Below are 13647 nucleotides of genomic sequence, written 5' to 3' on the forward strand. Positions count from 1 at the left end.
CATCACTTTAGCAGCTGAAAGAAACCAACCTCTTTGACAAGTCAATAAGTGCCCAGAAGTCTACCTGGGAGGAGGTAGCTGACCCCAGGGAAGGAGTTTCTACAGTGGCATAACAGGAGCATCTTCTCTGAGAAAATCTAGCTGGATTAAAACTAAAGCAAGACTTTCCTGGAGTAAAACTTAAGCAAGATTTTCCTTCCTCCTTCTTGATTGAGTACCAAGAGTCTACCTCACTATGTGCTTTCTTTGCTGATGTAGACAACACCATGTTAGGCAACAACATGGAGGGATCAGAGGTTGGTCGTTTATCATAAAATTAGGCCCTGGCAACTATAGTCGTTGGTAAGAAGGTATGAAAACTGGAAAGCAAATATGGAAGTAAAGAACTGCATACAGTTGAAGAAGTCCTCCTCTGCTTTCTTACTCTCTTCTTCCACCAAAGACCAAAGATAATGACTCGTCCCTAGTAAGCTTAACTGCAAGAGGTTTTCTTAAAAACCCCAAAATGTCGTCTAAGTGCTACTAGATGGGTGCCAAAGATGGATCCAAAGTCGAAGTCTGTCACTGTAGCAGTAGAATCTGAATAAACAGGTGTTAATGGGGACTCTACTTCTTCCATAAAGTAGGGCACTCCTCAGTGCTCTGGCACTAGAGCATGTTCAGTGGATGCATCACGTTCTTTTGTTGCTGGGTGCTCAAATGTCAATGGGCCAATTTGTGCTCAAAAACTGTCATTCCGGGCAGTGTACTAGAGTGAAAGTGCTTACGAGTGGAAGAACACGTCGGCTCAAGCACCAAACATTTCTCTACCACAAGCACTGGTAAGAAAAGTTCTGGGCTGTCCCAGTGACAGCATGAAGGCTCCTCGCACTCACAGAGGATCCTTGTTCTATTGACAAGGCACCTGAGGAGAGAGAGACACATGATATTGTTATGATACAATAAAGTTTCATACATACTTACCTGGCAGATATATACGATAAATGGCCCACCCAGCCTCCCCGCAGGAGACAGGTGGACGAGAAAAATCTGGTTTTAGAAGGTATGGTTCCTATTCCTGCCACCCAGCGGCGGGACGGTAGATCACCTGACCTACCTACCTGTAGCGTGTGCCGCGAAATTCGAATTTCTGTCGGGGAAGACGGAGTCTTAGCTAAGTATATATCTGTCAGGGAAGTTGAATGTATGAAAATCCATTGCTGGCCTTTTTAATGGCCTTGACTCATCACTGAATTGCCACTGATGTCTATTTTCCAGACTGGACACCTCAGAATTAGAAGAAGAATGAGCCACTTCCAAAAAGATGCCTTTCCAGTGGCTGTCTTTAACACACTGGGACTTTGCAACTGGCACCATAACCACCATTATGGCGCCGACAACCGGAACTTGGCCTGTTATGGTATCATAAATCACCAATTTAAGGCGCTAGACGAGCACCATAAAACCGGATCGCCGATAACCGGGGATAAAATTATAGGGTTAGTAGTAGGAGAGAAAAAGGGCTTACTTGTTGTATGATCTTCAAGAGGGCACTTTTGGTGACTTGCTACTACAATCACAAACTCGCGCCATTGACTGTTTGTGGCACAAGTTGGCGTCAAGCTGTAGTGATGATTCCTGGGTGCTGGAACTTCATATTTCCATAGATATGTGTCCTCCTTGTACAAAGGAAACATGAGAAAAACATCTCAGAAAAAAATCTCTAAATTGTACCGCCAAAGCGAATAATAATCAGAAAACTGCTGAAGCAATGCAATTACTGGGACTGATTCTCGGTCAACGATAAAAACATCTTCCATAAGCACCATTCTCTCCTACTACTTTCTGCCCTTACATTTTAATTCTCTGCAAGGGAAAGAGCGAAGCTTAAAATAATATTACTTACTGACAATTAGCAAGACTAGGTTCATTAATTGGGTAAACATGAAAAGCATTTCTTTAGTCCAAAGGAATGAAGAAACATTTAATAAACACTTTAAAGCAAGTATTAATCAACAAATTTGCGACTAGCCTAAATCCTGAGAATGAGGACTAAAGTAATCTTATTTACTGTTAGCAAGACTAGGTTCAGTAAAGAAACACGATATGCAAACCTTTGGCCAAAAGGAATGATAAACATTTAATAATTACCTAGTAAACACCATCGATGTAAAATATTTTGGCCTAAAGGAAAGGTACAAGATATGAGATTTCCTTTTTAGGACAACACTATGCTGACAGCTCACAAAAAGCCTATGAATGACGAACATTCACAAAATACTTTTAAGGCAGTTGTCTAACGATGTTTAGTGAGTCACCTGTGCCCTGTAAACAACACTGATGTGAAGCTTATTCTAACGTAAGATACAAGATTACTTTTCAGGGCAAAATTACACCAGCAACTTACAAGTAAGGTTGGCTAGCTTTCAGCCTAAAAGAATGACGAAACTTTCAAAAATTACTTTGAGGCAATAAACAGTTTGCAACTATTTATACTCGGAAAACATAATTTAAGAATTTAAAATAAGGGCAAAACTATACGTATAGTGTTCCCCCCGTATTCGTGGGGGATGTGTACCAGACACCCCCGTGAATAGTTAAAACCCACGAATAGTTAAAACCACCACTAAAAATGCTTATAACTAACTGCCTATCTTGAAAGTTCAGATACCATATGTATACCTTCATAACATCCTACTTCAAATATACCTAAAATTACTAACCTATTACTGTATTAATCTTTGAGGTTATATTATTAATATAATTTCAAAGTCATCTTAAACATTTTACCATTAAAAATATATACCTACAGCCAATAACAGATAGAGAGAGAGAGAGAGAGAGAGAGAGAGAGAGAGAGAGAGAGAGAGAATAACTCCTAGACTTTGATTCCTTCCCCTCCGCCAATTCATATATCAAACTCTCATTTACTCCCCCCGCCCACCTTCCTCCACGTGATTAAAAAAGACTGGGAATCACTATTTTTAATTAATCTTATTAATATTTGAAAATTAGTTATAAGGTAAATTATTTATTTATACTATAAAACAAATAAAAATATGTAAGAGAGAGAGAGAGAGAGAGAGAGAGAGAGAGAGAGAGAGAGAGAGAGAGAGAGAGAAATGTTATTGTTACTGGTTAATCTCATTAAACTTATTATTTGTAAACTAGTACTGTATATTATTATTTTACCATAAAATGTAGTAATGTCCTTAAAGATATACTTATACATACACTTCCAGCCCAAACAGAGGGCGAGAGTTACCACTATGACATACATATCTCATGTGGCGAGAGAGAGAGAGAGAGAGAGAGAGAGAGAGAGAGAGAGAGAGAGAGAGAGAGAGAGAGAGATTATCGTAGTATTTCTGTAAAATACTTTCATATATGACTTTTTTAATTACAGTTATTATTATTATTTGAAAATATTTATAAAACATATTATACATACGCGTACCCTAAAAATCTCTCATCTCAGTAGAGAGAGAGAGAGAGACCTGGAGTTCGAAAGAAAGATGCGTGAAGACTGGGATTTCCTTCAGTATTGATCAATAATAATATTTTAAAATTAGTAAATCATTTTTGTATCATAAAAATGTATTTAGGCATGAAAATAACATCAAAATACACTAATTGGTGATTATTTATCGTCGGAAAACCCCGCGAATAGGCGAATTTCCTGCAAATAATGGTTAGATATGGTCCAGAGAAAAATCCATGAATCTGGAGAACGCAAATATGGGGGCCCACTGTATATCGAAAGTTACAATTAATGAGACCCGGTAAAAGAAAAACATTATGCAGAGTTTAGCCTAAATGAATGGTGTAACATAAGAGAATGACTTTAGGGCTGAACTATTTTTGTTAGCTCATAAGAGTAAACAACAGATAAGTTGATGAATCAACTCAACAATTACAAAAACAAGAAAAAACTCACCCTGCAATTCCATTAAAGGTTACTAAATATGTGCTCCAGTGGGAATGCACACCACTGAAATCCAGTTAAATAACCAGAAAATAATTAACAAGCGACCGCCATCACCAGTGCTTACCAGAAGACGGTAGGAACAGACTGAGCTTTCTACTGACAGTCATTCCTATTCTCCCGCTAGTGGGTGAAACTGGTCACCTACAAAATAGTTTGAAGTGTTACCCTCGAAGTTTTGAATTCAAGCTGCCGCATAAGTGGAACTTATAGCTATGGAATTACTTGGTAAGTTGGATATACAAACTAATACTCATACAGTTACATATATGGCGAGTTGGATCAATCTAATCAAAGAAGAATTCAAATTTGGGAGTTCAATCTAATCAAACCAACAATTATAAATAAGATACTTTTTAAAAAGTACAAAAACCTTACACGATTAAGGAATTACATATGTCTATCAAAAGGGATTTTGTCCTAAATCTACATTTTTTTAATCAACACACATGCAATACTATACCTGTAAGGCTTTTTGTCGACAAACACGCATACATCCAGTTGCTATTCTTTTACAGTTTTGGAGAACTTCCTTCCTTAATGAAGCTTTTGATTTCTGGCACCTACCCACTTCCTTTTTAGCCATTAAAACCCAAAGCTTATGTCGTCGCATAGCAAGTGCCTGAAGGTGCAGATAAAGGGATACTACAACAATGAAGGATAATGAAAGGTACAATGATTATGTGCTAACGCAAATAACTGAAAATTCATTTTTATTTCTTAATACTTTTCTATTAATATCTCTCTGCTATATAACATAATGAGTATCTCCATTCTAAATTTTCTGTGTAAACTTCAAAACATACAGAAAACAAAGACAAACCTGAGCATCTAATTTCTTGGGTTTTTTATCCTTTTTACTACCACGACTTCGTCCCTTCAGTGGAATGGTCAGATCATCAGAGGCATCATCAGGGAAACTATGTAAACTGTCCTCATTCTGTGCCAAAGGACTCTGCAAGTAAACAACAACCAGCAATTAATCAGGGAAAAAATAAATCTTTGATTACCTTAGCTTTCATGGAGACTGGTGAGTCATTTAACCAGACATGCTGATCAAAATTGCATCATGAGCCCCATAATGGAAACAAGGTATTCACACAGAATTGGGAAGAGGCAGGTTACAGAAAAATTATCACATTCACAGCCACATAGGATACACAGTTCAGCTTTTCTTCGTCCTTTGTATTTCTTTAGCATAGATTTGATGTAAAGAAATGGAAATTCATCATTTTTTGCCAAGAGACAGCTCCCAAACTACCTGGTCTTCCTCAGAAGTGACTGGTATTTGTAGCAAAATTATTGCAAAAATGTATGTGTGCAGTATTAATTTCAGCAAACCAATCACTTGTTTAAAAGAATATTTTCATGATTTCCTTGCTGTCAAAAACTAAAAAAATTATGCAGATAAGAAATATTTCAGGGCCAGCTGACCATTCAGCTTCCCATGGTCTGACTAATACTGCTATTTGGAATGTACCTGTTGATGTGATGAATGTTCATTAAATACTATGCACATTCTATGTTGGCCCTCATGGCTAAAATTTATATTTTTGTAAAAATCAGAAATTTTCATACAAACACACTATTGTCATAACTTAGATCTGAGGAAAAATTGACAAACATGCTATTTGCCATAACTTAGATCTGGGGAAAAATTGACGAACCACTCAAAACATTTTAATCCCTGTTATGATCAGCAGTTACTTTTCTTGTACTGAGAGTAATTACCAGAAAGTGGAGTTGGCAAGAGGAAACTTATGTACTCAAGTAGTGGGTTATTGGGAGGAAAAAAAAAAAAAACCACTTATGACCAAATTCACAATTTACGTTCGATGAACAGAGATGTAAAAACTCTAGACTGGCTCAATGAGCATAGGAATCTGTCTATAACATCTTCAGGGATTGGAATTGAGTGAGTAGCAGTGTCCAGGGTTCTAAGAGCAAACAGGTTGTCATTTTTTACAAACAGAGACAATGAATCTAGTCTCTACTAGATTTGTAATAGCATGCCCCTAAATACTCTGAACATTATCCTTTTCTCACCTGTCTGATGAAGAAACAGAATTAGAGAGTCCCATACTATTATTATATGATATTCCTTGGAGAAAGAGAAAAGCAGCAGGAGACAGCACTTATTCATTTTGTTTGACAAACTGGTAGTAAACACCTCAAGCCAATCACTAGAATGGGTGACAGGTGAAGGTGAGCATCTCTTAAAAGATAAGGAACAGTCACTGGAGTACTGAACAAATGACATGACCACGTGCCTGACCCACTAGGAGAGCGCTTGTAGATCTCTTCAATCAGGAGCATTGAAATCCACTTATGAGTCCCTGGAACTCCATGAAAACAATTTGATTTCAGAGAATTTCTATTATCAATATGGCCTGGGAGCAATCCCAGTCACAGCCAAGAAACCTACTATGATCCCTGCTATGCTCATACCTCTGACAGCTAGCAGAGCACGGACTCCAGCTTTAAAAATCATTGTAGCTGGCGGGACGGGCATACTAAAGGCAAAGTCTATGCATAGGGAAAAGACTTTCCTCAAGGCATGGCATAAAAACAGGCTCTGGAGATGACACTTCAGGAACATAGGAACAAGAGGTTTGGTAGGAAACTGGTGGTGGAGGTACAGTATCAGAGGGAGGCAAAGAGGCTGTCTCCTCAGCATAAGTTCAAAAAAGGAGGTAAGCACTCTTGCAAAGGTCGCTACCTATGATATAAAGGGCCAATGGTCTACCTTGACTGTTCTTGAATAGCAACCCACCTGTCAGAAAATACTGTCAATGTAGCTGAGCAAGGATGGTAGTGTCCATGGCTACTTCTGCTATCTTGCTGCTAGTGGTTGGAGGAGCTGGCAATGGAGGAGGAGGAGAAGGCAGCAAAGCTAGAAGCTTGTACAAACTAATTGAAGAGGTAAACAGGTATGAATGGCATAGATGGAATGTCCTGTCTGACAGTTAAGAGCCACATGGAAACATGGACATCCTCTGGGCAAACAAAAGTTACTTGATCAACAGAGGAACCATTAAAACCAGTTGGGGCACCAAAGTGGAAAGGGGGAATTCACACCCTTCTTCCTTCTCTCCACAGCAGGATGATGATCCCATGACCTTACTGGAGGAAGAGGCATGGCACACAGGGTGCCACTGCTCAAAGAAATTTGTTCAACTGATGGCACTGGAGAGAGAGCCAGCAACATCCCCAGAAGTGGTGAAGACCAAAAAAGCATTAACAGGTGACTTTGGCATTTGACATTTATTAGATCTCTTCAGAGTGAAGCAAACCCACTGATCCACAGATTATTCCAGGACATCTCAACTGTAAACAAAGGAGAGTAAGATGAAAACAAGAAATGAGGAGCCTTTTCTAGTGAAGACAAGGGAAAGTTGTAGGCAAACTTTGGCAAATACACGGATGCTTGACGGATTACTGAAAAAGTAAAAAAACAAACAAGTTACCTATACAATTCTAGGGACTAACCCACCAAAAAACAAATCAAATCTAAGTTTTTGGACAGGTGCCAACCAAGAAGCTCACCTGTGTCTGCCAGAATTTCATGAAAATGGTTAGGGCTGTCTAGATAGGAAGGACACGAAGGAGAGGGAAGAGACCCAGCACCTAATGTCTCTTCTCCAACCTGGGAACAACCATGGTCGGTGTTGAGATGGCTATAACAATGGCTCATGCACAACTCTACTCTAAGGCAAAGGAACAAGAGCCATGGGCCTATAGGTGTCCTTATGTAGAAGAGAGGAAGAATATTGGTAGGTTTGTCTTCTCATTTGAACCTAACTAAAAGGCTAGTTGCAACTCCAGACTGTGAACTAGAAAATGAGGAACATCCAGGTCCTTTCCTCACTAAAGAATCATAAGAGGTAATCTCAAAGATTTAGTCATGGTAGGTGCCAAACTCTCCTTCCAGCTGACCCATGCTCAAGTGGAAGAGTAAGCCCCTAGACCTGAAAGTAGACACAGGGAAGTCCTACTCGAAATTGCCAGTTGTCTTATGCTTGAATCCTCAGGGAGAAGAATGTGCCGAATCCTTTCCTAAGTCATACCTTGGGCGAAGGAAATGAGGCATCAGCAAACAGAATCAAGGAGAAGAATGTGGTGAATCCTTCCCTAAGTCCTACCTTGGGAGAAGGGAATGAGGCATCAGCAAACAAAAGGGTAAGCACATAGGTACTACTTCTGATTGGCAACAGGGACCAGTATCACACGAGTGGACAAAACTAAAATTATGGGAAGCAATATCTCCGCCTTACTTCTTGAATATCTTTGAGAGAAAACACACCTTCAAGGGCTGGGTTCCCTAAATGGATTTCTGAAGGGAGATGGAGTTATCTGTCTTTCAAGACATTGTACTGTAATCCACGCAAGGGTTCAGTCAACAATTCCCATATCAAAATGACAGCAAAAATCTTTGGTAGGTAATGATTCCTCCAGGAAAGGGGTAACAGAAAACTTGATAAAACTTAAAAGAGGGTATATTAATAGTTAAAGGAGTACTCTTAGAAGAATCAATACTCCATGCTCAGTAAACCCCCTCCCTTTGCCCATTCCTGTTCTACAACCGAGTCAAGACTGAATGGAGGATGGTGGATCAGTTACAATACAGGTGCACAATCCTTTACCCAAAAATCTAAGAACCGAAAACATTTTGTGGAGAGTAGAACGTCAATTCATAAGGTTGGTAGTTTGGATGCTAACAGCTGCTCTGAGTCATTTGGGTGTGTGCTGCTACTCCAATTATTTTTCTTACTAAATCCCAAGAACTGCCCTTAAAATATCCAAAGGTTAACAAAAAAAATCCCAAGATAATAAAATAATTGTACATCTCCGTAAATATCCACACGGTGTTCATAATGTTTAAAAAAATGTGTAGTACAGGTAATACATCTTTGAAAAAAAAAATTTTATTCACATGAACTATAAAGATTGTGACCAGCAGGTAAACAGAAATGGATTAACATTCCTCGAGAGATTAAAGAGATTAATTTGTTTTGAAGGTACATCAATGCAGCATTAGTAAATATCTCCAGGGCAAAAAAAAAAATTTGTTGTCGAAGAGTCTTTGAACCAACAATTTTGCACTCAAAGTAATGAAAAGGATTTCATTCCATTCTTCATGTAATCAGTAAAATACATACACTTAAAAACAACTAAATGTTTTCAAACCCACACATACGTCATCGTCAACTTCAAAGCAAAATTTTTCTCAGACAGAATACAGCTAAAACCTGATTGGCTGGCTGGTTGCCATGAAGATCTGTTTTTCAGGGACTGCCCTCAACTTCTCTTCTATTTATAGACATATGTCGTGACTGAACTAAATTAGAACATTACCATGATCGTGATTATTTGACAGCTAAAGGCAAGAATTACTCAATAATTTGCTTTATATAATCATTTCTTCTTGAAACAAGAATTTAACAATAATCTTAACTTTAATAGAGTGATACGAAAGATCTCACAAAGTGTGTCGTGGTGATCAAAAGTACGACAGCAACTGATGATGACGTCATGACAGTAAAGATTAATCCTCTCCAAAATCGATATGATGAAATGTATTTATAGTCTTACTTATCGTTAATATTCATTGTTGGAGAGGACTGTTCTTTATTGTCACATTGGCATCATCAGTTTGCAGTCGCACATTTGATCACCACAACACAGTGTGGGGTTTTTCATACCACTATATTAAAGTTCAAATGGTTACATTTTTGTTTTCAAGAAGTAATTAAATATAGCAATGATAGTAATTTTTGCCATCAGTAGTCAAATAATCACAATCAAGGTAACATTCAAATATGCATATTTTTTAGTTTAACTGAATGTTTCTGTTGAAAATGATGCGTGTTAGTGGACATATACTAGTCATAATTGTTCCACTCTTTTATTATTGGAAGTAATTATATCCCAATCACTTAGCAGGAGTATATTAATATAAATAATAATCAACTATAATGAATAAATAACTATAATGAAAAAACATGAAAAAAAAAGGAAAAAATGCTTTTGCTGTAGCAGTGACAATTGATTATGCTCCTGATCCCACAATTCCGAAAACTGAAAAATTCCAAAAACCAAAACAAATCTGACCCCAAGGATTTCGGATAAAGGATTGTGTACCTGTACCAGGAAATCTAAAGGGGAAACGGTACCTAACTCTCAAAGAAGATAACCAAACACTTTACAGGCGGCCTGTAGTTAACGGCGCAATCGCTCAACAGCGAATCGGTTTTATGGCTGTCGTAAAAAATATTCATTAAAAAAATAAGACATTTTAAGGTATTTTTACAGCACAATTTTCGGTCAACAGAGCCGCTAGCGCCGTTATGTCTAACGAGTACATACATTTGTAGAAATACTGTTCAGTTCATTAAGGTTATGCAAATTATATTAAAAAATTGTATTGAGAGTTTTTACATAGGTATTAGGGTAAAATATATGCCTCTGATGCTGTTCTATGCCGAAAATATCGAGTTAAATGAGTGCAAATTTAGCTATGGATGTGGTGATTTATAAATGTTCATGCTTTTATGTTTGTGGTGATTTATAAATGTTCATGCTTTTATGTTTAAAATGTGTATGAAAATGTATTATGTATAGGTATTTTTATTTCTGCACATAAATATGATACAAAGGGAGCTTTTGAAACTGCCCTTCATGTTATCAAATATGATGTTTTTTCATGTTCATTCTTGTGAGCCACCATCTGCCGCTCTTCAGAAAATATAGTTAAAAAAAGTGCAAATTTAGCGATCAATGTGTCCATTTTATAATTGTTCATGCTTTAATGTTTAAAATGTGTATGCAAATGTATTATGAACAGGGTATTTCAATTCTGCGCAGAAATATGATACTAAGGGCAGCTTTTGAAACCGGCCCTTCACGTTATCAAATATGATGTTTTTTCATGTTCATTCCTCTAAGCAGCTGACTGCCACTCTTCCGAAATTATTGAGTTAAAAAGAGTGCAAATTTAGCGATCGATGTGCGATTTTATAAATGTTCATGCTCTTCTGTTTAAAATGTGTATGAAAATATATTACGTATAGGGTATTTTTATTTTGTACATAAATATGATACAAATTAAGGCAGCTTTTGTAACTACCCTCCACGTTGTCAGAGGATGTTTTTTCATGTTCGTTCCTGTCCGCCACTGTTCCGAAAAATGCATGGTGTTATTTTATTAATTATGAACCTTTTCCATAAATCCTTTAAAAAGTTATACATTACTTCACTGTATCCAATGATATTGTATGTATTCTCATATTATTGTATTATAAAATACTACGGCAAATCTAAGCTAGTATTCCGCGGAGCGGCCAATGTTTTGGTTTCAAATCAGCTGATGGCGAACACGAGTTTTTGCCATATTTCACATAATTCTGAGCGAATTTTCTTGTTTCTAGTTGGCAGAAACGAATACCTGGATACTTGACTTATATCAGACAAGGTTATTTTTCCTTATACGATGTGTTTTCAGGTGCAAATATGAATTGAATATGTCTCGTTGTGATTGTGAACTTTTTTTTTCTTTAACAATTACGTTGGCAGCATGTTTATTGCGTGAAAAAATTACGTGATTCCGTTCGCAATTTTCCTTTATATCATCATAATACAAACTTTACGTTATTTATCTTATATCGGCGTGAAAACAACAGTAAAATGTGTTCTTTCAAGCCCAGTAGTTTTGATTAAAATTATTTTATCTCAATTTTATCTACCGTTGTGTTTGATGGCATACGTTTACTGGAGTTATATCCTTGTTGCCGATGCACGATAATAGTCATTAGCAGCTTGAACAGTTTTCTCAGCTTCAGTTATAACTAGGTTTAAATTTAACAGTATATTTCCCGATTGATCTTTGATCTAGAGCGAATAAAGTTATTACATTAAGATTATCTCAGTTCTACTCTACATAACGTATTTACAACAACTACGGTAATAGTAAATTCTATAGTGCTATTCTGCATTAATACAATTTTACTTATTGCGCCATTGAGGAACCCCTGCCGCTAACCGAGGGCCGCCTATATATAAAGGTTACTTAAATCATTACAGGATGTACAAATGAATGCACTGATAAAGCAGTAGTGTAAGAAGGATAGCAGTGACGGGAGACCTAAACTGATGCAAATAGGGACAGAACCAGTCAGGCTGACTACGCTATTTGATCTAGTTGAGAATTACAGAAGCTGCTAGTAACTGGGCCTTTTCAAAATGAGTGAGGAATTGTAACACGAAAAACACTAGGAAGAATATTAAAAGAGTCAGAGGCACTAAGGCTGAGAACTAAGAAGGGTTTGCTTTAGTGCCAGAGTCTCCTTCCTCCCCTTGGTAGAGGAAGAAGTGGGATTGCTTCTATGAATCAACAAGAAAAATAGAAAGAAAGTTTGATGTGTAGATTTACCACATCAGGCGCCAGTCCAGCAAGTGTAGGTTCGAGTCCTATTCTCAACCTGAAGGATGAGCAGTAGAAGGACAAGGAAGGTAAAGGAGAGGCCAGTCACTCTTGAATCCTTCTCACCTTTAGAACCACACACCTTAGGCAACATGCAACTTGTCCTCTTCAAGGAGCTGGGTAAGAAAACACAACTTGTTGAGCAGCCACCACAGGTCCAAGAAAAAAAGGTTCCAAGGACTTGTGGGCAAAGACCCAAAGGTAGAAAGAAACAAATGTGGTTCCTGATGAGACCACATCTACCTTCCAGTCTGATATATTCTTCGGAATGTGAGGAAAGGACAAGCCACTGATACTATGTGCTCTCGGGAAACGTACGGGTGACGTTGTCGCCAGCTGCAGAGAACCTCCTCCCGATCTTGCAAGACTAGGAGAAAGACTTGTCCTTAGACACTTCTCCCTCGGTGAGTCAGTACTGGAGAAAGGTTACCAACATCCAAGTAGAGGGCATCAAGTCTTCTGCAGGTACAGCAATATGCCAACAAGGACAAAGTACAGTAGGGCCTCGATAATCGCGGGGGATAGGGCCCAGAACCCCCCTTGATAAGTAAATATCCATGTTATCCTGGTAACCCCCTCTCAAAATTTGCTTAAAACTGCCTACTTTAGTTCAAACACCAAATATGTCTTCAACTATCACCTTAAACTAAATTCAAGACAGTCGCAAAGTTATTTTACAACATTAGCCTTAAAAATATATGTAGTATACATACTACTGTATATATGTACCCTACTAGCCTATGGATTACAGCTAGAAGCCTACATACGCATGTGCTACTACATACTCACGTGGGTCTCTTTCCTTTTATAAGGAAAGAGAGGGAGAGAGGTAAGAGAAATATCAAAATTATGTAAATCATATGGGTAATCACCAACCATCTATGTTGATAAAGATGGCAACAATTTTGCAGTGCAATCGGATGAATAATAAGGATAATGCTACCAGCAGCATACAGCAAAACCTCTCTTCCCTTCTTCACAACACATTAATATATTACACGTAATAACCTTCACCTGACGTTTAGGCTTCTTTCCCATAAGAGTAAAAGAATCAGGGGTTTTGGATGGCACATAATTAAATCGTTTATATGGTTGCAATTTAAAGAACGCGGCGAACATGACTTCAATAACAACATAAACAAAACGTGGGTAGGCCAGTGTTGCCAAATGGGAATGGCAATTTCTGGCTAGATTTTGCTCCATA

The 13647-nt window shown here is 37.8% G+C and overlaps 2 protein-coding genes across 6 annotated transcripts in view; both read right to left on the bottom strand.

Moving 5' to 3' along the window:
- Window positions 1-13647, bottom strand: part of LOC135207996 (serine-arginine protein 55-like) — a 332296-nt gene that overhangs the window by 205565 nt on the left and 113084 nt on the right. The gene's annotated exons all lie outside the window — the stretch shown is intronic.
- Window positions 1-13647, bottom strand: part of LOC135207734 (chromatin-remodeling ATPase INO80-like) — a 75092-nt gene that overhangs the window by 13772 nt on the left and 47673 nt on the right. The window contains exons 5-6 of the mRNA XM_064239560.1: window positions 4788-4919; window positions 4428-4586 (exon numbers count right to left, since the gene is read on the bottom strand). Of these exons, the coding sequence (XP_064095630.1) occupies window positions 4428-4586; window positions 4788-4919 (291 nt within the window). The remainder of the gene's footprint in view (window positions 1-4427; window positions 4587-4787; window positions 4920-13647) is intronic.

Source organism: Macrobrachium nipponense, chromosome 34 (assembly GCF_015104395.2).
Source record: "Macrobrachium nipponense isolate FS-2020 chromosome 34, ASM1510439v2, whole genome shotgun sequence".
Classification (NCBI taxonomy): domain Eukaryota; kingdom Metazoa; phylum Arthropoda; class Malacostraca; order Decapoda; family Palaemonidae; genus Macrobrachium; species Macrobrachium nipponense.